The 23947-nt window shown below is 38.2% G+C and overlaps 9 protein-coding genes across 9 annotated transcripts; 4 read left to right on the top strand and 5 right to left on the bottom strand. All coding sequences in view use genetic code 12, as the record gives it.

Annotated features, from left to right (window-relative positions):
• Window positions 1-14: 14 nt before the first annotated feature.
• On the bottom strand, window positions 15-320 carry KGF56_001789 (ubiquitin-related modifier; the record flags this gene model as incomplete). Its single annotated transcript, XM_049322948.1, has 1 exon — window positions 15-320. The coding sequence occupies one exon, from the start codon at window positions 318-320 to the stop codon at window positions 15-17; it is 306 nt and encodes a 101-aa protein (XP_049181138.1).
• Window positions 321-600: 280 nt separating this feature from the next.
• Window positions 601-3328, top strand: WBP1 (dolichyl-diphosphooligosaccharide-protein glycotransferase; the record flags this gene model as incomplete). Its single annotated transcript, XM_049322947.1, has 2 exons — window positions 601-1854; window positions 2681-3328. The coding sequence occupies 2 exons, from the start codon at window positions 601-603 to the stop codon at window positions 3326-3328; spliced, it is 1902 nt and encodes a 633-aa protein (XP_049181137.1).
• Window positions 3329-5331: 2003 nt separating this feature from the next.
• KGF56_001787 (uncharacterized protein) lies at window positions 5332-10653 on the top strand (the record flags this gene model as incomplete). Its single annotated transcript, XM_049322946.1, has 1 exon — window positions 5332-10653. The coding sequence occupies one exon, from the start codon at window positions 5332-5334 to the stop codon at window positions 10651-10653; it is 5322 nt and encodes a 1773-aa protein (XP_049181136.1).
• A 294-nt stretch (window positions 10654-10947) lies between these two features.
• On the bottom strand, window positions 10948-13038 carry HAP43 (Hap43p; the record flags this gene model as incomplete). The annotated part of the gene is made up of 1 exon (XM_049322945.1): window positions 10948-13038. The coding sequence occupies one exon, from the start codon at window positions 13036-13038 to the stop codon at window positions 10948-10950; it is 2091 nt and encodes a 696-aa protein (XP_049181135.1).
• Window positions 13039-14541: 1503 nt separating this feature from the next.
• TIM50 (protein translocase subunit) lies at window positions 14542-16029 on the bottom strand (the record flags this gene model as incomplete). Its single annotated transcript, XM_049322944.1, has 1 exon — window positions 14542-16029. One exon carries the CDS (start codon window positions 16027-16029, stop codon window positions 14542-14544), a length of 1488 nt encoding a protein of 495 aa, XP_049181134.1.
• Window positions 16030-16286: 257 nt separating this feature from the next.
• On the top strand, window positions 16287-16859 carry FGR39 (Fgr39p; the record flags this gene model as incomplete). The annotated part of the gene is made up of 1 exon (XM_049322943.1): window positions 16287-16859. One exon carries the CDS (start codon window positions 16287-16289, stop codon window positions 16857-16859), a length of 573 nt encoding a protein of 190 aa, XP_049181133.1.
• A 1328-nt stretch (window positions 16860-18187) lies between these two features.
• Window positions 18188-19282, bottom strand: STI1 (Hsp90 cochaperone; the record flags this gene model as incomplete). Its single annotated transcript, XM_049322942.1, has 1 exon — window positions 18188-19282. The coding sequence occupies one exon, from the start codon at window positions 19280-19282 to the stop codon at window positions 18188-18190; it is 1095 nt and encodes a 364-aa protein (XP_049181132.1).
• Window positions 19283-19449: 167 nt separating this feature from the next.
• On the bottom strand, window positions 19450-20265 carry CHO1 (CDP-diacylglycerol-serine O-phosphatidyltransferase; the record flags this gene model as incomplete). The annotated part of the gene is made up of 1 exon (XM_049322941.1): window positions 19450-20265. The coding sequence occupies one exon, from the start codon at window positions 20263-20265 to the stop codon at window positions 19450-19452; it is 816 nt and encodes a 271-aa protein (XP_049181131.1).
• Window positions 20266-21852: 1587 nt separating this feature from the next.
• Window positions 21853-23115, top strand: KGF56_001781 (microtubule-binding protein; the record flags this gene model as incomplete). Its single annotated transcript, XM_049322940.1, has 1 exon — window positions 21853-23115. One exon carries the CDS (start codon window positions 21853-21855, stop codon window positions 23113-23115), a length of 1263 nt encoding a protein of 420 aa, XP_049181130.1.
• Between the last annotated feature and the right edge of the window lie 832 nt (window positions 23116-23947).

The following is a 23947-nucleotide window of genomic DNA, read 5'->3' as shown; positions in this document are numbered from 1 at the left end:
ATTTCCTTTTTTGATTAACCACCATGGAGGGTACTTGTAAATGTCAAGACGTCGCCATTCTCAACGAGATATTCTTCTTTTCCTTCTAATTCCCAGTCTGTATCATTTATCAAGACTAATATCCCTGCGCGCACAGTATCATCTTCGATAAAAACAGGTATATCTTTAGGATCAGTTATTAAATGATGAGTAATATAATCAAGAGCCTCTTTCATCGTGGCTTCGCCTTCCTCATATGGTAAATTCACCTTGTGCTCTTTCACTGAGGAAGATATCACATCCAAGCCGCCGAGAAACTCGACCTTTACTTTTATGGGCATGGGCCTAAAAAAAATTTAACAATACCTCAAGCAAATCAAGAAAAGACAAGAGATGAGATGAGATGAAGCCCCCCTCCACTCCCCCCTTTGTGAAACTTGCCTATTTGCGGCATTGACAAAAAAATGAAAAAGAATCAGACACGTTTCGACACGACACCAAACTGAAAAAAAAAAAAAAAAAAGACAAGTAGTGAGAGAGAGAAAGAGCGGTATTGGGTAATTAGTGTTACTTATACCAGCTCAAGCACTTCCCCCCTTAGCAGCATTTCCAAGTATAACGATGCTCGGTTTCCTAACTTTATTAGTGAGCTATTTGTATCTAGCAATTGTAAATGCTTCGGCCAAAGGCCTTGAGGAGGAGCATGTTTTGGTTTTGTTTGATCCGGAAATAATTGCATTAAATGATTCAAGTGCTAATTTAACACCGGAAGTGACACATTTCATGCAGCATTTGAATTCCAAATACAAGACTTTTGTTGGCGATTACAATGATGTAGATATACTGTTATTTTCTCAAGATTATCCAAAGTTTGACCATTTGGTCTTATTTCCTACACTGAAAAAGAGCATAAAAAACCTGGCCAATTTAAACCAGCATCAATTACTCAAATTTTTTAACGCAGGTGGTAATATTTTTGCAATTGGCGGCTCAGATGTGACCACTACTGAGGGGATCAACTCTTTTTTGAATGAATTGGGTATTTATCCATCGCCAAAGAGTTATAGATATATTGACCATTTCAACACTGAGAAAGATGGTGTCGTTGAACTAAAGCAAGAGGAAAATTTAGTGCAAGAGAATAGAATTTTAAAACTGTTGAAAACTGTTGAGTATAAAGGAAATGCTGCGTTAATTTCAAACAGCGAATTAATCCAGCCAATTGTTAAATCGTCAAAAACCGGCTATACGAATAAGGTTGGAGAGACGATGAATGGGAAAAACACCTGGACTTTTGGTGAGCAGGGATATTTGGCAGTTGGATTCCAAGCATTGAATAACGCAAGATTAGTATGGATAGGCTCAGAGAGTTTGTTAGCTGATGATGCCTTATTCAAGTGGTGTTTTCAAGAAACAGGTGTAATCAAATTACAATTTGTTCAGCATATGAAGGCCGACGAACCTGAAAAGATCAATCCTCATCTATACAAGATTAAGGATGAAGCCATTTACACCATTGGTGTCTCTGAACTCGTTGATGGTAAATGGGTTCCCTTTGAGGTTACAGAAGAAGAGGACCAGTTTCAATTATCATTTAAGATGTTAGATCCTTACCAAAGGTTGAACTTGAAGCCATTGGGTCCTGTCAGCACATCTCTGGAAAATAAAAGTGCATTAGATGCTTATGCTTACCATATCAGTTTCACAGTTCCTGATCACCACGGTATGTTCACTTTTGAGTTGGACTATAAGAGACATGGTCTAAGCTACATCTTGGATAAAAAAGTGGTGACTGTGAGACATTTGGCTAACGATGAGTTTAAACGATCATGGGATATTTCTAATTCATGGTTATACCTTGCAAGCACCGCACTTGTTATCTCTGCTTGGTATTTGTTTGTGATTACTTACATATATATTGGAAAACCACAAAATAGTGCAAAGAAAAACTTGTGATAGATAGAAGGTGAAAACCTACAAATTTTGATCTTAGAATCTAGCTGGTTATAGGAAAAAATTTGTATATTTAGAAAGGACTGAGATTTGAAATACTTGTTAGTAAAAAAAATTTTCAATTTCCTCTTGAAAAAATGGTGCTTGACAATTTTGCTAGAAAATCAGATACGTTTTTCTACTATCTTTCTACAACTATCTTCAAAGTGAAAAAAAACTCAGTTGTCCCTATCAGTATATTCATCATTTCATAAGAAATTTGCCAAATCACGTCCAATTGTTCACACATACGATTTCATATCCTTTGTCTAAGGAGGAAGAAGATGATGAGAATGTAAAAAAAAACAGAAGAGAAGGAAAAAAAACAAAAAAAACAAAAAAAAATTAATCTGAGATTTTGTAAGTTCATCAAGGTAACAGACAAAAGTTGTGTTTCAAAATCTTTGAAAGTAAAAAGAAAAGGGACAAAAAAAAGCAAGGCTCCAACTTACAGCTGTTATTTCGTTAGTTGAATAGACATTTTATATATGATCAGTTGTTATTGGAGATAAGGCAGCCTGTTTTTTTTTCTTTTCTTTCCGTTGAATTTGGAGGGACTATGTTTCATTTAGCATCATCGTTGTATACTCAATATACAAAACGAGAGCAGTACAATATACTAATACTTGGATTAGACAATGCGGGAAAAACAACATTTCTTGAGCATATAAAACTACTATATTCCTCTTCGCCGGCAGACACGTCAAAGAAGAACACCTTGTTCAAGAACGACCGTGCTAGAGGTGACACCGATTTGGAAGAAGGGCTAGAGTCCACATCTACTTCGACGATATTGAAATCTAAACGAATACTACCAACAGTAGGACAAAATACAACAACGATAAAATTCGAAGCGTCAGATAAGAACTCGCCGTTTGCAGCACAGTTTAATAATATAAATCTCAAGTTCTGGGATCTTGGAGGGCAAAGGTCTTTAAGAAATATGTGGAGCCGATATTTCAAACAATGTCATGGTATAATATTTGTCATTGACTCTACTGATACTGCTAGGTTTCAAGAATGTTACGAAACCTTGATCGATATAGCTAATCATGATAGTTGGCTTGTGGACAATAGTGAGGGTCAAGAAATTGATCAAGAAAGAACAATTGGTATTGATGGTACAGTAAATGTTCCAATTCTAATGCTTGCTAATAAACAAGATTTACCGCAGGCCGTTGATCTAGTTAGCTTAAAAACAGGTGTGTTTATCAAATTAGTAAGCGAGTTAGAAGCTACTGACTCTAAATTGTTACCTGTTAGTGTATTGGAAAATCAAGGGTTGAAAGAAAGTTTGGAGTGGTTGGTAACGAGGTTGATATATAATAAGGGAAACAAGCGTCCTGAATATAAATGATTTAGTAACTTGCATTGATAGTAGTAATAAAAAGCCAAACATAAAAAAAAAAATAAAAAACCCTTGATTTAATGTTTTTCAAATCGATTACAAAGATGATCTCAGTAGTTCTCTCTTTTTATTCTTTTTCTTCAACAACACATACAACATCAAACCCATGTTTCCGTAAATAAGCTATCTTGAAATAAATTGCTGCGAAATTTCGTCATCAAGGAGGGGGGAGGAGGGGGGAAGGGGGGAACAGTTGAAATTTTGCAATAATATCATCTTTGTGAGAACAAAAGCTACAATGTGAATCACTAAAGTTGATCCTCCAAAATTTTCCTTCTCCCCTTCCCCGATCTGAAGGATTTCAAGCTAGTACCAACTTTTGCTGAGTTTGCTGGAAACTTTATATATACATGTCTCACTTGCATCAACTTTGATAGAGACTATGAACATAAAAAAAAAACACTTTGCCGCGTCTCTTCACGGCCATACTAATACTTGCTTTTAGCATAGCCAAAAGCCCATACTGTTCTATTGTAAACTCGAGTTATTGTGCCAAGTGATGCAATATTCAAATATTACACATTCTATTACCCAAATCTCCATTTTTTTATTCATCTTATCTGATATTCGGTATTTGTGAGACATCCGGTAGCGGTATTTACTCTTTTTAACCGGTTTTACTATTCAACCGAACAGGAATCTTCGGATTTGGCAAAAAAAAAAAGAGAGTACTCAGCTTTTCAACAACTTTTAAACTAGTCAACACAAGTCAACACAAGTTTAACTTGTTGTAATTGTTAGTTGATAGCGTGACGGTTAGCTGTTTTTCCATTTTCGGCTTTAAATTAGTCGAGAAAAAGAGGTTTGTACCACGTGTCGGTAAACAGTGATGACGGAAAATGGGCCCAGCCTTAATGATTCTTTAAGAATAAGCTCTTCTACAAAGTCCTGCTCATTTGCAAATAAGCATTTGTCTCCATGGTTTTTGGAAAGAGCAGCGTTAAACAATATATATATATATATATATATAAAACTGGTTAAAGCAGCTTCTTGGCAAATAGTTGCTTCTTCGTATTTCTTTGTAAAGCATAAGTTTGCCATCTTTATCTTGATCATTCTTTTCACCCCCTTTATTTTCTAAAATTAGGGGGTTATTTTTTGACATTATTTTATTCCAATTTTTTATTTTTTTTTCCTGAATCATGATTGCTTTCTGTTCAGGGTTTAGAATGTAAAGGAAGGAATTTCATAAGCAAGGTACGATAAGAGTCTGTTTAATCAAAAGAGAGAATTTACCTTCCTATTCAAAAAAGCTTCTCTGTTCATCGTCTCCCTCCATGTCAACCTCTAACTAAAATTTAAACGATGCACAATTTGAGCAGCTTTTGCTCAAATATAGATGCCTTATCTATTTGAGAGAAAAAGAAAGAAATGGTAAATCAAAATTAAATTTTAGATTAGAATGAAAAATAAGAAAGCAAAAAAAAAAAAAAAAAACCCCTTTAGGTGTAGGACCTCTTTATTACAGCGTTAAACATACCAAGAAAACTAAATTAGTTGCTTCCACAACAACCGCCCCCAAACTACAAGTGTGGCACTTCTATCATGGGGGAATTGACACACTTCTTCTTCTCAGTAGATATTGAAATTCCTCTAAAGAAAGGTAAAGAACAATGTAAAAAAAATTAGTAAAAAAAAAACAAAAAGAGGCAATTGAAAAGTGATGACTACTATAAGCAAAGCAAAGGAGTGATGAATCCCACAACCAACTAAAGAACATAAAAAAATGAAATAGCAATTGAAACTAACATTATTTTAAAATACGTTTGAAATCTAAAATAAAAATGTGTAGTTTGTTCATGTATATATAAAGATCACAATTACTCTCGTTAGTTCCGAATCTGCCTTTAGCAATTAACGAAATTACAATCAAATACTTGTATTACTTATACGAATAGTTATTACTGCCTAGGAAAATCTAAAAGTTTTAAAGCAAAATAAAAAATAAAAAAATGAGTTCCTCAGAAGGTACGTTCTTTTCCAAATTAAAGAACACTTTGAAAGGGGAAAAGGATACCGATTCTTCTCCCAATCCTGAGAAATATCAAGACGAAGCACGCAAAGAAGGCGAAAAGTTGTTCCATGAGCAGCATGGTGACACTACCGGTAGTGGCGGAACCATAAGTTCGGGAAAAACTAGCAGTCCAACATCTCATGCAAAGACTGCAGATACAAAGCATGAGAATATTCTTAAGGAAGCATGGGAAGAAGGAGAGAAATTGTTTCACCATCATGCCACTGCAGGAAAAGATAAAACACTGTTTGAAAAAGGAAAAGTAGGTGCAGCAGGAACCACAGATAGCTACGCAGCAAGCTCATCCAAAGGGCGTGTTGTATCAACTCCACCAAAACCTTCAAGAGAACCACTTGCACACGAAATTCCTGGAGATTACTCAAATTCAAAGAACCCAACTGATCCAACTGTTGTTGCTAATGAGAGTAAAGGAAGTTCTGGGTCGGATAATCACCTTCAAACAACCCCAAACATTGTTGAAAACACCAATCCAAAATACAGCGACCAATCCAAGCAAGCTCAAGGACATGGTAAATTTTTCGATCCAAGAGATACGCAAGGTGGTCTACTTCAAGGCGCTACCAGTTCCACAGGTGCTGCAAATGCTTACAACCAGCAAGGAGATTCTCAATTGTCTCATCAAGAAGCTACGAAAGCTCATTATGTTGATACCGAACACTTGAAGACGAAACCTAGTGAGTATGAGCAAAGAGATAGGGAAAATAACCAAGTAGAGCTGATTAAGGAAGAAGCATATAGAGAAGGTAACAAGCATGGTACAAAGGCTTCTGATGATGATAATGCTCATCTGAGATCAAAACAAGTTGGTGGTTCAGGAACCACCACTGAGAAGAATAAATATGATAATGATGACGAGGCAAGAGCTGTTCACCAAGAAAACAAATCGGCATACAATCCTGATGGAGTCCAAGGAGCTTTTGAAAATGAATATGGTCGTCGCCCAGCTAATGAAACTAAGAAGGAAAAAAGTGACCCAACGACGATTTCTAGTGGCAATGCAGTTTATGGCGGCTCAGGTGTTGCTACTGCTCAAGTCGACGGCTATGATCCTGTTGCCAACGATCGTAAAATTGCCGAACTCGATAGAGAAATCAACAAGACTGACAATAAGATTAGAGAGTTAAAGCAAGACCCTTCCAATGCGTCTGTTTTTGCTGTTCGAGACGAAACTGTTCAAACACCAAAATTATCAAATGTTCATGAAGATTTCGAAAATACTCAAGCAGACAAAAATTCCCAAGGCAATGCTAATCAGAGTCAAGGTGTCTTAGCTGGCGCCACCGGTGCTTTAGCAGCTGCAGCTGGTTATTTAGGGCTCAATAAGTCTTCAGATGTGCAACAACAACAACAACAGCAGCAGCAGCAGGGAACATCAAATATTGAAAGTATCAAAAAGGAGGCCCATGATGCTGGGTTTAAGCAAGGCGAAGATCTCTATCGCGGACTCGGTAAGGATAGTAGGGATGGTTTAAATGCTCAAGTTGGTGGTGCCAAATCCGATGCATACAATGAAGGCGTTAGGTCAGGTGCATACGAAGAAGGCGCTAAGTCTGGTGCATACGAAGAAGGCGCTAAGTCAGGTGCATACGAAGAAGGGGTCAAGTCAGGTGCATATGACCAAGGCATCAAATCAGGAAAATCAGATGCCAAGCAAACCGCACATGAAGAAGATCAACGCCCTGGTATAATTGAAGGAGCTAAGCAAGCAATGGGAGGTGTAGCAACAACTGCAGCTGGATACTTGGGCATTAATTCTTCATCTAATAAGGATAATGCAACTGAAGCTAATACAGCCTATTCTTCCTCTCAACACAAGGATATTCTTGACGCATCTTATGCTGCGGGAAGACAAAAGTACGAGGATGAAAGAAGATCAGGCACAGCAAAACACGGGGTGTCTTCTAGTACTGGAAAGAGCATTATATCTCACAATATAATTAATGATGAGCGCAAAGTTTCTGAATGGAACAAACAGCATGGGTTCATTGAGCCAATAGAAGGACAGCCCGTTACCGAGGAGGAGCAAGATGTAAAAGACTCGATGCTTAAGGATGCTGAAAAAGTCGATCCCTCAATTGACAGGTACCCAGCTCACAAAATCAGTAAGGCGGATACTAAGCCAGAGGTTACCGAAGTAAAGCAAGAGGCTATTCCATCTTACAAAGGAAGCGAGGGGGAGATCAAAGCTTCTGAATGGAACAAACAGCATGGGTTCATTGAGCCAATAGAAGGACAGCCCGTTACCGAGGAGGAGCAAGATGTAAAAGACTCGATGCTTAAGGATGCTGAAAAAGTCGATCCCTCAATTGACAGGTACCCAGCTCACAAAATCAGTAAGGCGGATACTAAGCCAGAGGTTACCGAAGTAAAGCAAGAGGCTATTCCATCTTACAAAGGAAGCGAGGGGGAGATCAAAGCTTCTGAATGGAACAAACAGCATGGGTTCATTGAGCCAATAGAAGGACAGCCCGTTACCGAGGAGGAGCAAGATGTAAAAGACTCGATGCTTAAGGATGCTGAAAAAGTCGATCCCTCAATTGACAAGTACCCAGCTCACAAAATCAGTAAGGCGGATATTAAGGAGGAGAAAAGTCTTCCACCTGGTGCCACGCCTGAGGAAGTAGAAACTGCTGAGTCTAGAGAATTTAAGGAATTGGAGAAGGAAACAGCTAGATATAACAAGGAGCATGGTTTTGTGGGTGATAATGGTAAAAAATCATTGATTGAAGTTGCTGAGGAGGTTGACCCAAGCATTGAGAGCTTACCTACTCACAAAAAACAAGCAGTAGACGAAAACCTTTCTAATCAAAGTGAACCATCTGGAGGCGACGTACAACCGTTACCTGCCCAAACCCCTACCGTGAGTCATAACGAAATCAAACAAAATTTAGGTCTCGCTAGCCACGATGCTGGTGGACACGGAGGTTCGGCGAGGCATCGCACGCCCCCCGCCAAAAAATTAAATGATGAAGAGAATGCTAGTAACAATGATGGCAAATCAAACGATAGATTAACTGGTAATAAGGATTTGCATGCCCACAAGAAGAATGTATCTGGTGCTTCGTTCAATATAACTCAACCAATTGGAGCATCAGAATTGAATAGTAATGAGGGACCAGTGTTGGACTCTAGCTTGAGAAAAGAAATATACGATCATGGTTTCAAAAAAGGTACGGCTGACCAAAGTACAGCTAGTAACCAATTTTCTGGAGCTGTGTCTGAATTGCATCCTACATTGAGAAAAGAGCTTTATGACAGTGGATATGCTCAAGGAAAAGGGGACGCAGAATATGTTACTGCTGCTGCTGCTGCTGTTCCCAGTCGTGGGTTGACTCAATCCGATTCAGACACGAAGCAAGATTTTAAGAACTTAAAGCGCGACTTGTATGAGCATGGATATGCCAAAGCAAGTGGTGAGAAAAGAGCTGAAGATTTTGTCAATAATGTACAACGAGACACACAAAATTCTGGCACTTCTGCCTCGGTTGGTTCTGTTTCAGGCTACGATTTGCGTGACAAGAATGAATATGGTCAACCGGGAGAACGTGTGCCCATTGATAAAAGGTCCGAGCTTGTGGGTGAAGAAACTGCCCACAGAAGGGGTGAAGATAGCACCAACAATCTTGTTGTTGAAGTTGTTGGTATAAGCGATAAGGACAAGGCATTAAGAGCAGCAAGAGATGCGTCAAGAAAATTAGAGGAGAGAGGAGTTGACATGACATCTGGAAAATTGGTTATTGATGCAAACAGTAGAAAAATTTATAAGGAAGAATATTCCGCGAGAGGAGATGGATCTGATCAAACTGCTGACGTTTCCGAGTTGGCTAGGCAACGGTTGCATGAAGCTGCTAGGCAAAATGCGGGAATTAGCGCAGAAACTGGTGGTGCTACTCCTGTCACCGCCACAGATGGAGCTGGAACTGTCTCTGCCACCCTGAAACCAATAGAGTCATCCAGAGATAGGAATATCGACGGTGATGATGATGATGATGAGATCTTTGTCAATGTTAAAGGAATCAAGGACAATACTTTGGCAACGAAAATTGCAAAGACAGCCGTCGCAAGGCTACAAAAAACACACGGTGCAATAGTATCTGAGGTTAAAGAGTTGCTAGTCGATGCTAGTTCGGGGATTGTTAAAGACGAAAACGGCAACGTAATTGCTTGTTATGAAGATTTGGCTGTTGGAGGTACAAAGTCTAGTAAACCATTCAGTCAAAGTTTGTCATCAGATAAAGCTTATGATGAACACTCGTCAACTGTTAATTCCACAAGCAACCGTTTACCTGCCAAAGGTGCAGGTGCAGGTGTAGGTGTAGAAGGAAATAATTTGGCAGTTGCAGCTGCCCAAAATGCTTCTACAAAATATCCCCATTTGACAGAACCCACTCACCAGACAAGTGCAAATACTGGCAAGTACGACTATGCTTTTAAAAGCGAGGTACAGCCACCATTTCCTTCTGGCAGTAAAGGAGCTCTGAAAGGCACTTCAATGCCTGACCATGGTCATTCGTACAGTGAAAACAAGATTCATTCAAGTGGTTATCTGAATGACAATAGTATAGCTGGTGCTGCTGGTGCTGCTGCTACTGGACACGACTCATATTCAAAATCAACTGCTACTTCTTCATTTGATGGGTCTGCTAGTGAACCTTCGAGTGGCTTACCAACACACTCCAACTTTGACAATAAGGAATTTTCAGATAGCGCATATTCTAATAATAGGCTGAGACAATCACAAGGTGGACTGCTCTTGGGAGAATCTAGCTCTGCCGCATCACTGGGTGTTCCTGACTATGAAGATGGTAATGTAATAGCATCCACACTGGAACATTTGAGTTCAAGAGAGTACCCTAAATCAGCTGTTGAAGAATACTTGTATTCATCAAACTCCAATGTGGACAAGAAAGCCATCAACGATGATGCCTCGAGAACTGCTAATGTTACTAACAGTACTTCAAAGAATTTACATTCTGCAACTGCTTCCGATTATATCAAAGGCGGGATATTAGACGAAACCACTACAGCCACTGGTACAACCAATACACAACCATCTACAAGTGCTACTAATACTAATACTACTACTGTTGTAGGTGAGGGTACTACTGGTGGTGGTGCTACTGGATTATTTTCATCGGCTCATGATGGAGTGTCTGCAAATGCCACTACCAAACACTCTGATTATGAGGAGGCAAACACATCTAGTGGTTCATATCATATGCCAGGCAGTTGGTCATAAGAAAACTCTAGCTGCTAGTCTTTTTTTGACTAGGCAGAGAGTACTTTTGAATTGTTTCATGCTTTTTGTTTTTTTTTTTTCAATCAAAAAAAAAGAAAGAGGAAACATTACATATATTGTTGACTGAATAAATCTTTTTAACATAAATAGTAAAAAAAGAAAAAAAATAATCCGATTAAATTATGAAATCTCACACTTCTCGAAAACCGTTATCTGTCAAACATATGTCACCATTTTTCTTTTCATTCTATCTTTTGTTTTTTTGGTGTTGTTTCTTGGTTTTGTTTTTCTTTTCTAATTATACAATCTTCTATCTAATTCACGTAACACATTTGCAACTGATTGTACCTCCACTTGCATTCCTCTCGTTGTTAATTTCCCAACCAAGGTGCTGAAGTCAACGCTATTAAACTTTTTATGTCTAGATAAAGTTTTATAAGCATCCGCACACGGTATAAACATGCTGCCACTAGTAGAAGAGCCTGGACTTGCTGCGTTGGAGGTAGATGTATTTTTGTAACTTCCAGTAGCAATTAATGGTGGGGGTATTGGACTTTGCGCGTTGTTGCTGTTTTCGTTCTTGTTTGTGGCAAAGCTTAACAGTAACATTGTTTTGGAACTGTTTCTAGATAAATTCGGCCGTATGGAAGAGTCATTGCTCTTGGAAGCAACAGTTGTACAGAATAAAGTTGACATTGGATCCATTTGACATTGCCTACAATTACCTGGGTTTCCTGTACACACGTTGTCTTCGGAATTATTGTCTTCTGGTTGGCTACTAGACGTTTGACCTTGGTTTTCTTCTTTCCTTCGTGGTATAACTGCTGGAACAGCACCAGGTGTAAGGTTAGTAATCTCCCTAATTTCAACCGAAGGACCAGGGTGCATCACTGGCAATGACGATTTATTTATATTATTACAATTCGAGTTATATTGTAAAGGAGGTAACGTTTTATCGCTTTCAAAATGCGTAGATTCTTCTTCTTCCATGATCATCTCATTCTCCAGCTCATTTAATGAAGCATTCAACCTTGCTGCTTCTTTTGCCGCTTCCTTACACACGCACGGAGTATCGTCAGAACAGAAACCACAATTCTCCACGGGCGAATTCTCATTAAATGTGTCTTGAGTTATGGGCGACTTCATTGTCATGGTCGGCGCCAACTCTGATAATGTGGTCTTCTTCAACTTCTTCAAGTCAGGCATGGGTCTTGGTTTGGAAACGAACTGTATTGTAAAATCAATCTCCTTTGGTTCCTCTTCATTCGTAGCTTTGCGTTTTCTTGGTAGTGATACTGCCGGTTCAGGTTGAAAAGATTTCAACTGTTCTGTCAACTCTTTTTCTAACTCGATTGCATTTTTGCTGCTGGATTCTTTCAAGCCAATAGACTCGCACAAACATTCTTCCTTAAGACAAATGCCGCAGTCAAACTCCAACGCTACTGTTGAGCCATTACCAACAGTTTGATCAAGTTTATTGGGCGTTGTATCACTAGAAAGCGGAGTCAACGTCTGGTTTGAAACTCCACTATTCTGATTCAGTGTATTCTGAGGAGACAGGTCCGCCGATGGGGCTGGTGAGATCTGTTGTAGTGAGTAGGATGACCCAGATGGAGAAATACTATTCTTGGCTGGGGAAGAATGACTGCTTATTGTTGTTTTAAGCTGATGTTGCTGCTGCTGCGAATGTTGACGGGAAATTAATGGATGCATACTGCTTGATTGGAATGGGCTAATCATATTCAGTACAGGCTCATCCTGCTGCGAATACTGTTTTTGTTTCTGTTGTTGTTGTTGTTGTTGTGGTGGTGGTGGTGGTGGTTGCAGTTGCAGTTGCAGTTGCAGTTGCATCTGCATCTGTGTTTTCATTTGCTCTTGGGTAGCTCTAAACATATTCATGTCTTGTCTAAGTTGATCTAGATTCCTTGACAAAAAATGGTTTTCCGCTTTCAATTTATTGATAGTGTTGAGTAATGCCATTTCTTTGATATCCTTTTCTTTCTCCACCTCCATTAGTTTCTGTTCCAACTCTTGAACTCTTGTAGCTCGTCTTTCCCTGAACGCTCTTTGCGCTGCTCGATTCTGAGCTTTTCTCTTTGAAGCAGGAGTATCAACACTCGGCTTTCTGCCCGGTTTGGGTCTTGGGGGCAACACCCATTCTTTAGACGTTACTATCAGTGTTGTCATATTGCTATTGGCGGGCCGGCTAAGAGTTTGATTGTTGTTCTCTATGCTTGGCGGAGAAGCTGGGTTAATGTTTTGAGGACTGCTTGCCACGCTGCGCGGAGTGGAGCCACTAGATAATGACGCCGAGGCACTTGCGATTGCAATAGAGGACTGTGTAGTCGAGTTTCTTGGTGCAATACTCGGACCCTTCGTGCTCATTTTGAACCGTCAAAAGGAAAAAAGTATGCGTTGAAAAGAGTGGTTATTCTTTTTTTTTTAATTCGTTTTCCTTTTTTTGTTAGAAGCTTTTACAATTTATTCTTCTCCTTACGAGTGGATTAGTGTGTAGTGGTGGCAGGTTGTTGGAATATGATTATTTCTACTAGTAAATAGTCTATAGGAAGAAGATAAAGCTGAGTAACAAGTTCTTTTCCTTTAAAAAAAAAAAGATAGTGAAAGATATCGTTTTTCAATCGAAAATTTTCATTGGCTATATATTGCCTAGTAAAATATCTATGTACAAAAATTACACTTTCGCTGATGAAAAAGATAAAAAAAAAAAGAGAACAAAAATTGCTCACAGTAACAGCTCATTTTTGTGTCAATATGCATCTCAGGTATCAATTTTGGTAATGTTAACCTAGTTGAATTATATAGAGTTAACTTACTGTACAGCCATATCTCCTCTTTTTTTTTTTTAAAGTGTGTTCCCTCGTAAGGACACGAAGTGAATGTTGCATTATATACCAAACCCAAGTTATAGTTGATAGAACTCTACACCAAAAGAATTTAGACTGAGAGAGCTGAAAAGTTTTTAAAATCGTTTCTCTTTTTCCTGTTTTCTTCACCCTTTCCTTTTTTTATTTTTTTTCTCTTGTCTTACTCTAGAGGATTAGTTTCAGTGGGACCCTGATTGAACAGACACAAGGGTTGATTTTCATCTTCATCCCAAACACTGTAATCATATAAGAGGGAAAAGAATTGTACTCTAAGTCACAGCCATGTTGTTTGCATCTTATTTTGATTGAATGATTTGTCGTCTTATCTGGGGTTAGAGAAATGTATCCGTCCATGCTTGTTTTGATATTACACTACCACATATTATTATGAGATAGTTGCTATATATTCGATAGGCAAGTAGGTTGCTTATTCTCTAGTGATTCCCACCATCTAAACAAGTGTTTTTGTCTTTTCCCCGTGGAAATCTAGCAGGTTTTTCGATTAAAAAAAAAAAAAAAAAAAAAAGCAACTTTTGAATTTAAATGCCGAGTCCGGATCAGATAAATAAAAGAAAGTGACAAGTTATTATTTGCTTAGTTCCACGCCGCACTCTATTCTTCTTAAATTTTTTTTTTGTTAGATTTTTACCTTATACCTTTTATGGAAGTTGAGTGAATGTGTGTCCCAAGACATGGTCATTAAATGTAAACTGCCATTTCTGGAACAAAGTTGGAAAAAGATCAATGTAACAGCGACACACAAACATATATATATATATATATATATGCATACATCAAAAGAAATTCCTAAACAGAGATTAATTTTCTTTTTGTACAGAGCAGGGACTCTTTTTCTTCTTCTTCTTCTTCTTCTTCTTCTTCTTCTTCTTTCTTCTACTTTTTTATATATATACACACGAGAAAGTAAAACAAAGGCTGATATCTTCAAACAGAAATTAAAAGATGTTTCAACAAGGGCAAAAAATGAATCTCCAATTGTTTATTATTTAGTAGCTTCCTTCTTTTGTTTTTCAGCTTCTTCGGCAGCTCTTTGTTGTTGCACTTTTGCAATTTCTTCGGGATTAGGTGCACCTTCAGTAATCAACTTGTTCAAAGTCAATTTACCAAATTCATCTTTCAATTTTTGCTCTTCTTCTAAAAATTTAGAAGCATTTTCTTGCAAATACTTTTGAAAATGTTGATATTGCAATTGGCCATGTTCTCTAATTATATCAAGAGGCATTTTCTGTTCAGGCACTGGCATTCCCAAAAATTTGGCTAAAAAGTTTCCTGCATTGGGTCTATCCCTATTTCCATGTTCCTTGTTCCATTGTCGTCTCAATTCCCTTTCACGTTCACCAAACTCCTCGACTATATTGGACTTGTCTTTGAACGTATTCAAGATTGGGCGAACGTCTTTAACTGGTTGAGTCGCAAGGTACTCCAAAAATGGTATCATACGAATAAGATAGTCATCAGGTTTACCATCCCATTTCTTAACAATGATGGCATTTTGAGGCTGTAAGGAACATGAATCTTCATCAACATCAATCAAAATCGTTTTGCCTAAATCTCTATTCAACAATGACAAATCTTTGATGATTTTGCCATCTTTATAACGACATGCTTCCCTAAATAATGCATATGATATATATGCATGATAAGGATCTAATTTACTAACCATTTTCTCTGAATAAAACTGCGAGTTGGTGCAAAACAATACAATTTCATAGTACTGTGATAAGTAGCCCAAAAAGTAGTCTAACCCAGGTCTCTTTCCTGTCCTCCATCCGTGTTGGGTGTCCCAATCTGAATGGATCAATAAGTCGTCTAACGTTAATACCAAAGTTAATGGACGACGATACTGTTCTGGCGCTGGTGGTGGTAGTAAATTTTCAAATGCCGGTTCCGAAAAAAATGTAAACAAGGATCCTAGTCTTTTACAAAGTCTTTCATACATCAATGTTGGTGCATATCCATTACCAATATTCGTAGCATCCATCTCTTCTTGCTCCTTTACTGAATCCCAGTTTCTACTCATGTATCCCAATCCAACTGCTGCTCCAGCAAAAGTAGCCAAATAAAAGATGTTTGCGTATTTCTCACGTTGCCTATCTTTAGAAGTTTGTGCTCTTCTTCTTTTCTTGGATCCCGGAGAAGAAGAAGATGATGATGATGACGAAGACGAAGACGTGGAGGACTCTTCTTCTTCAAATGATCCCTTCTCCTCCTGCTTTGCAAAAGACTCCTTTTTTGGGTCTACGTCTTCAAATCCGGCCCTAGCTAGCATCTCATCATTCAAAATGGACTCTGTTTTTTCATCTTGGGTCTTGTCAGCTGACAGTTTCTTTGATGATGGTGCTGAGTAAAATCTCAAAGAGTGGAATAAACGCTGTTTTGGTAGAAGAACGCGAGATACGGTAGCCAGTAAAGGCTTGTGAGCGCCTCTTATTGCACTATTAATAAGTACATTTGCAGAGCGACTTAGCATCTTGAAATCTATTACAGTTCCCACACGCTTTGATAATCTATTGAGATTTGGTTGAAAAATTTACAAAAGACTTTGATGCTTTTAATTTTTTTTTTTTCAGGTTCAATTGCCACTACCCTACAAAAAAAAAACTACTACTACTACTACTACTACTACTACTACTACTACTACTACTACTATTAATATTATTATTATTACAGTGATTGTGTGTTCAAGACCCTCACTCAACTGCTGGCGGCTTGTTACTCACAATTGAAATGTTCAAAGTGATGAAATATGAGTTTGGGTTACTTAGCAATTTAAGTAGGAGACGGTTGTTTTATCTGGGTTCAGTACGTCATATTTCGTTTAAATTACCTAGCATTGGAAAAGCGTTAACAGAGGCAAAGAGAATTGATGAGAAATATGAATCTTTAGGTAATAGTCCAACTAAGGTCAAGGTTGAGCAAGTAATAAAAGCAGTGGACGGTGTACCCGAGCTACTATACCAATTGAATTTTTTCTTTTATGAATGTAAAAGGATTGGTATTTTACATGATAATGCAGAGAACCGGAGACGTTGTATACGGTATTGGCCTGTTTTCATTTTCAAACTAATACCTTTGAATAATGCATTTTGGGATATTTGTTATTCAATGGAGAAAGCCGACCATCGTCATCGCATAAATCCTTTTAAAATCGCTGATATTGGCCTACTAGATCCCAAGAACTTCCCACAAGATTTTGTACAACAGTTGGCTACTGGGTTTTATAATGGAGTTGATTTTCGGGACGCAATCGCATTTGCAATATCGGGCCCAAAATTTGATAGTATGGTGAAAAAACCATAAGCACTTTTCACTTTTACTTTTATTGCCAGGGTCCAATTTTTTTTTTAGAACAAATAAAGAAAGAAAGAAAAGAGTAGAGAGAGTCGAGAGCAGAGCGAGATAGTCGAGAGAGTCGAGAGCAGACAGATACTAGTCGAGAGAGTCGAGAGCAGACAGATACTAGTCGAAGAGAGTAGGGGTATAGACTAGATAGACTATCGAGCAAAGAGATACTATTCGAGAGAGAGAAGAGGGCGGGACTATTGATCAAAGCGAGTTTAGTCGATAGAACACAGTAAGAAGAGAGAGAAGAGAGAGAAGAGTAGAGTAGAGACTCGTTTCACTCGTCTAGTCTAGAGTAGAGAGGAGACAGAGACTAAAGACATAGACTGACTGTGCTAGACAGTGTAGAGTAGACTCGTATTGCTTGATTGTCGAAGAGGCGATACCGAGACTAGAGACTAGACTATCGAGAGAACAAATTGTAGTTATTAGAGAGAGAACAGAATATACTTTCCAGGCATAAGCAGAGCGAGGTAGTTTATAGATGGAGCTATAGAAAAAGTAGAACATAGTTGTAGTCTATAGAGACTACATAGAGACTGCAGTATATATAGACTATCTCGCTCTGCTCTCTAGTTTCTTGTCTACCCTTCTCTCTCCCTATTCGACTAGAAACTTTCGAGCAGAGCGAGATAGTCGAAAGAAAGTAGAGTAGAAAGTAGAGGGGAGAGCAGAGATGGAGACATAGAAAGAAGATAGACTAGAGACTAGACGAGCGAAGCGAGTCTAGTCGAGAAGAGTAGAGAGAGTACAGTAGAGACTAGACGAGTGAAACGGGTCTGGTCGAGAGAGAGTAGAGTAGAGAGTAGAGTCTAGAAAGAGTAGAGTCTAGAAAGAGTAGAGTCTAGAGAAGAGGAGAGTGTAGAGGGAGAGGAGAGTGTAGTAGGTAGATTAGAGAGAGAAGAGAAGGTAGAGAGGAGCAGAGAGAGTGGAGTAGAGCAAGAGAGTGGAGTAGAGCAAGAGAGTGGTAAGTAGAGTAGAGAGTAGATATACTATCTCGCTCTGCTGGGTAGTCTTCTCACTTTGCTCCGCAGTGTAGAGAGTAGAGAGTAGGGACTAGAGAATAGATATAGAGATAAGTTTCTAGACTACCTCGCTCTGCTCGATAGTAGATAGAACAACACTATTGACACTATCGAGCAGAGCGAGATAGTGTCGCTTCTCACTCTGCTCTATAGTCTAGAAAGTAGTTTATAGTTTATTCTACTATATCATCCTATTTAGTGAGTAAAAGAGTTTGGGTCTGTGACTTCTCACTATCTCGTTCCTCAATAGTGAGTAGTGGCTCATTGAAGTTTGATGATACCCCCCCTGATCAACATTTCTATCTTCCTCCTCACCTCCTCATTCTTCATATGCTCCTTCAAAGCATTAGGGTCGTCCTTGATTTGCTGAAGGATGCTCTGCATAATGGGGTCAGACAAGATAGCCATGACCTGGTCGGGCGAGGCAGAGGTGTGGCATTGATAGAGGAGACGATCTATCTCATTCAAATTCGAAGCATTTGATTGAGGTGGGGGGTTAGTAGGGACAGTGGAGTCAGTAAAGCCACTCTCCTTACTTTCATTCAAATGTTCTGCATTTGAATGAGTAGTAGCAAGTTGCTTTCCAAGCTGCAACACCTTCTCTGCCTCCCCGTACCTCTTCAACCTCACCAATGCCTCTCCCTTCTTGATATACCCCTTGATATACCCTGGGTCCACCTCTATAGCCTTGGTACAGTCTCTGACTGCACCTTCGTACTCGACCATCTTCATCAAACACACGGCCCTGTTCACATACCCTCTAGGGTCATGTGGGTTCCTTTTGATCATCTCACTATACGCCTTCACGGCGGAAGCATAGTCTGCGGCAAGAAAGTACTCCCTCCCTAAAACCCTCGCCTCCTCTGCTTTATCTACATTGATGTACTCTTTTTCCTCCTTTTCTCTCTTTTCCTTTTGTGTTTGGCGCAACTCACCCAACACAGTGGGTGTTCTGTGCTCGGTAAGAGCCTTTTCATAGCACTCTATAGCCCCACCTAGATCTCCGGTGGCCTTTTTAGCCTTTGCCATTCTGGCAAAGGCCTTTGCTGTGTCTTGGTACAGTGCGTTGAGGTCTCTTGCCTTCTCTATAGCATTAGCACAAGTGCTAATGCAAGCAGAGTAGTCTTTGGATTCGTACTCTGCGGCAGCTCTATTGAGAAGGTACTTGATATTCGGAGAGAGTGAATATGCCTGGTTGTAGAGAGAGATGGATTGGGAAAAGTTGCGGAGGTGGTACTCATGGTTGCCAGCTTGCTTTAATTCCTCAGCAGAGGCTGGCGCCTCTGCTGAGGATGTGGATGGAGATATCTTCTCAGTAGAGCTTTGCTCTGCTTTAGTTGGTGTGTCTTGACTCATGGAATGTTGAAGAACAAGTAAATTTTCTTGCTCGCTTTGCGAGCTAGTATTTATAGGTGCCGAAAAAAGATACAACACTATAAACAGTATAAGAAAATACATGAGTACCTATATATAAGATTATTCTTTTTAAATGGAAAAAAAAAAAGTGTAGATATCGACAATATTTATGGTTTGGGGATCTTTAAAGATTTAGAGATGTTTGCACATCCTTGTAATACGAACCCAATGGCTACTAAATGGAACTCAAACGGTGTTCCTTTGAAAATAACACCCAAAGGCAAGTCCTTGTGTATCCAATTTTTGTAGACCAACAACGCCATAAATGCAACCCAGAATAAATTACTAGGGATAGGCAAGCCTTCAAAGTACTGAGATTTCCCACTTTTATCCTTTGGGATGTTATTCACTGAGATATTGAACCTTGCTAATCTGGTCAACCCGCAAAGAACCCAGAATGTCAATAACAAGACGTCGACTGTAGACCGAAAGCCAATGGCAAATGCAATTGTTGCAGGGCCAACACCAAAACTTATCAAATCAGCCAAAGAATCCAATTCTTGTCCCATTAATGACGATTTGTTTCTTAATCTAGCAACTCTTCCATCGAAAAAATCAAAAAATAGACCCAACACTATGAAAAAATGTGCTCTTTGTACATAGGTTGAGTTCCCGGTTAATGTATACCTCAAACAAGATATGATAGCGTAGAATCCACTGAACCCATTAAGTAAAGTTATAAAGTCTGCCATATGAAGGTTTCTGATCAAACTAAAGTGTCTATCATCATTGATGAATTTCAAATATTCAACTTGTTCTGGCTTGGGGATATCTTCTTTTGAAGAGAGAGAAAATAAAGAAGATGACCTTCTCAAGGGTTTGTGTGTCTCTATACTTTTGTCAATGACATCTGTTTCTGAATCTGATGCAATTGCTGAAGACCCTTCGTGAAAATTGCCCTTGTATCCAGTAGTAGATGCCATTTTTCACACGATGAAGAAAAACTAAGTTGTTGGCGTTAGTGGCGATTAGTATTTTATTTTTTTTAATTCACCATAAAAAGGGAGATGGCGATAATTTACGCGACACAATCGAGCAATTCTATCGAGCAACACTATCGAGTAACACTATCGAGCAGAGCGAGATAGTGTTGTAACAAGCTACAAAGTATATAGACACTCTCGAGCAGAGCGAGATAGATTTGTAACAGGCTACAAAGTATATAGGTGTAACAGGCTACAAAGTATATAGGTGTAACAGGCTACAAAGTATATAGGTGTAACAGGCTACAAAGTATATAGGTGTAACAGGCTACAAAGTATATAGGTGTAACAGGCTACAAAGTATATAGGTGTAACAGGCTACAAAGTATATAGGTGTATATTCTATATATATTTAGCAATAACCCTGTAGCTAAAATGAATGGATTGCTATGATGCTCTACTGTTGGCAATATGAAATTGAGAATATGTTATACATCATACATATTTCTTGAACTATATATAAAGATATATGCAGAAATTCAGGGAGAGTTTTAATAAAACACATCACAATGTAAAGCTCTATGCAAATATATCTGAGAGTATATTTTTACTCTAAATGAAGGATAAATCAAACAAACTATTTCCAATCTTTTTAGTTGACATGGAAAAAATCAAATTAGATTTTTTGAATGTGACAAATACAACCACACTATTGAGCGAAGCGAGATACTGTATACTACACTACCCTACTCTACTTTAATAGTCTGTGGTGGCAGCTAGTGTGCTCCACTATCGAGCAGAGCGAGATAGTGTTAAGAGCTCGATAGAGTCAATAGTGTTTAAAGCTCAATAGTGTCAATAGTGTTAAGAGCTCGATAGAGTCAATAGTGTTAAGAGCTCGATAGTGTCGATAGTGTCGGTAGTATCGATATTGTTAAGAGCTAGTGTACTCCACTATCTCGCTCTGCTCGATAGTGTCGATCGATAGTGTCGATATTGTTAAGAGCTAGTGTACTCCACTATCTCGCTCTGCTGGATAGTGTCGATCGATAGTGTCGAGTAAAATTAGATTACTTTAGATGTTACTCTAGAAATTACACCAAATATACTACTTTAATGTAAATTTTTCTAGTCCTCATAATTTACAACCTTTACATACAAATTACACATGAGTTTGATTGCACATTTAGATTACACCACGGTCGACTCTTAGTGTTAAGAGCTAGTGTACTCCATTATCTGGCTCTGCTCGATAGTGTAAAGCCAGTGAACCGTACCGTACCAGCTTTCCACTTCAACAATGAAACATAGATGAAGCGAGTTTACTTGATGCAAGGGTTCAAACGCGTAACCTAGATTATGTACTGCACATTATCAATATTTTTGTTATTATCAAACTCTTGTCTCAATTCTTAATCCTCAATTCCTTTCTTTCTTTTTTTATTTTTTTTTAATTTTTTTTTTGTATTTTACAACCACAGATCGATGAATGTTATGTGTACAGGTTGAAACGGCACAATCACTATCTAAAACTAGCCCAGAATTAGCCAGAATTAGCAAGAGAAAAGGGAGCATATATTTATCATCATGGTGGTTGGTGAATCAAGAACAGAGCTTCTACAGTGGATTAACTCGGTTTTAGGTTTGAACTATACCAAGATAGAACAATGTGGTACAGGCGCCGTATTTTGTCAGTTGATGGACTCAATTGTTGGAGGAGTACCTCTCAATAAAGTCAAATTTAACTCCAAGTCCGACTATGATTGTCGTCGCAACTGGAAAGTGTTGCAGCAAGAATTCACAAAGCACAATATTACCAAGGATATGGATGTCGAAAGGTTATTGAAATGTCGGTTACAGGATAATTTGGAGTTGTTGCAATGGTTCAAAAGATACTGGAACGAGAAGAAAGATGCCAATACATACTATGATGCCGCAGGTAAACGGAAAATATGCAGTAGTAGTCTGAGTCCCCATCAAACTTTGAAAGTTACACCAAATGGTACTATGAAACAATCTAATGTTCCGCTTGCACCTCAGCAACAAAATATTTCAAATCCGGTAAATTATCCAGATAACAGTAGCAACAACAACAGTTGCCAAAATAGTCCAATAAATGGTAGTAACTATACTCCAAATGATGTCTTGTCATCAAACTATTCAAGCTCAAATATATCGAATCGTGTTAGACCCAGAAAATTAACAACGCCGGCTACATCTAGAGTCACAACTCCAGTGAATCACAAACCGAGAAATCCTTCCTCTGAAAGTAGAGATAAAAGGTTTTCCTTGGCCAATAATGACTCGGCTACAATAAATCGTGTGTCGATGAAAGAACAACAGCAACAACTACAAGAACAGCAACAACAGCAACAACAGCAACAACAGCAACAACAGCAACAACAGCAGCAACAACAACAACAACAACAACAACAACAATTTTCCCATCAAGCCGAAAATAATCATTTGTCTCAGTTTACTAATTCGGCCTTCACTTCCAACGATTCATCTGCAGGTCTCGTCAATCTCAATAACGGGGGTGCTCATCATACTAGCGAAGCAAAGGATATCGAATTGTTATTCGAAGAAAATGAAAATCTAAAGATGCTGCTTAACGAAATGAAAATTTCTTGTGATAGTTTACAAACAGAACGTAATTTTTACTTTAACAAGCTTCGTGATATTGAATTGTTAATACAAAACTTACAAAGCGACCCAGAAATTTTGAATAAAATGGATGTTATTTCATTATCCGACCTGATTGAAAAATTGCTATATAAAACAGAAGAGGGATTTGGTGATCAAACCGAGAACGCAGAGGTGATGATCTTAGATACTGAGTCATTTTGACAAAACCAAAAAGAATCCCAGAAATCTTTTTTTTTTTTTTTATTCTTTTCTAAATACATTTTGGTTTTGTAGATTTCAATAAGTTGTCTTTTTGAAAGTAAAGAAATATATTGCATTTAATTTGATTGTTGAAAGAATTGTGAATCCGTTAAATCGTTCTACTCTATGCATTATGATGCATAATTGCTTAATCACATCAAAAAAAATGGTCGATGCTTGGGGATACCTTTTTTTTTTTTTTTTTTTGACACCAAGCATCGAAGTTTCTTACGAAAAAAAAGTCTATCCAGGCGAAAATGCTAGTAGTTGTCCAACTCTGGTATGCAAGCCCTGGAATATGCTTATGATTCAACTAATATATCTCTATCAAATAACTTTTTTGTGTTATTTATCAAGGCACTCTGGTTTTTGCGCAATTTCAGAAAACTTAGTGCCATAAAATGGGGACATATGGAAAATCGCTCAAAGTGCTAGAATTATATACTGGAGTTCAACAAAGTATACTGGAGTTCAACAATTTTCACTATATTTGTCCTAAACATCAAATACAGGTGTCCTGAAAAAAAGAATTAGATTTAAACTTGAACAATTATAACTTACCCGCTCCCATTCCCTGAGATTCGTCATATTCCATAGATTTGTTGTGTTATGTACTTTAAATCCAATCAAAATGGTATGCTCTAAACGCCCTTTTTTTCATATTTCTTACTCTTGTAGGCCTATTGCAAAATTGTCTGCAACCAATACTAAAAAAAAAAAAAAAAAAAAAAAAAAAAAAAAAAAAAAAAAAAAAATAAAAAAAAAAAAAAAAAAAAAAAAAAAAAAAAAAAAA

Source organism: Candida oxycetoniae, assembly GCF_023343755.2.
Source record: "Candida oxycetoniae strain CBS 10844 chromosome Unknown scaffold60, whole genome shotgun sequence".
NCBI lineage: Eukaryota > Fungi > Ascomycota > Pichiomycetes > Serinales > Debaryomycetaceae > Lodderomyces > Lodderomyces oxycetoniae.
This window is presented reverse-complemented; position numbering and strand designations above follow the sequence as displayed.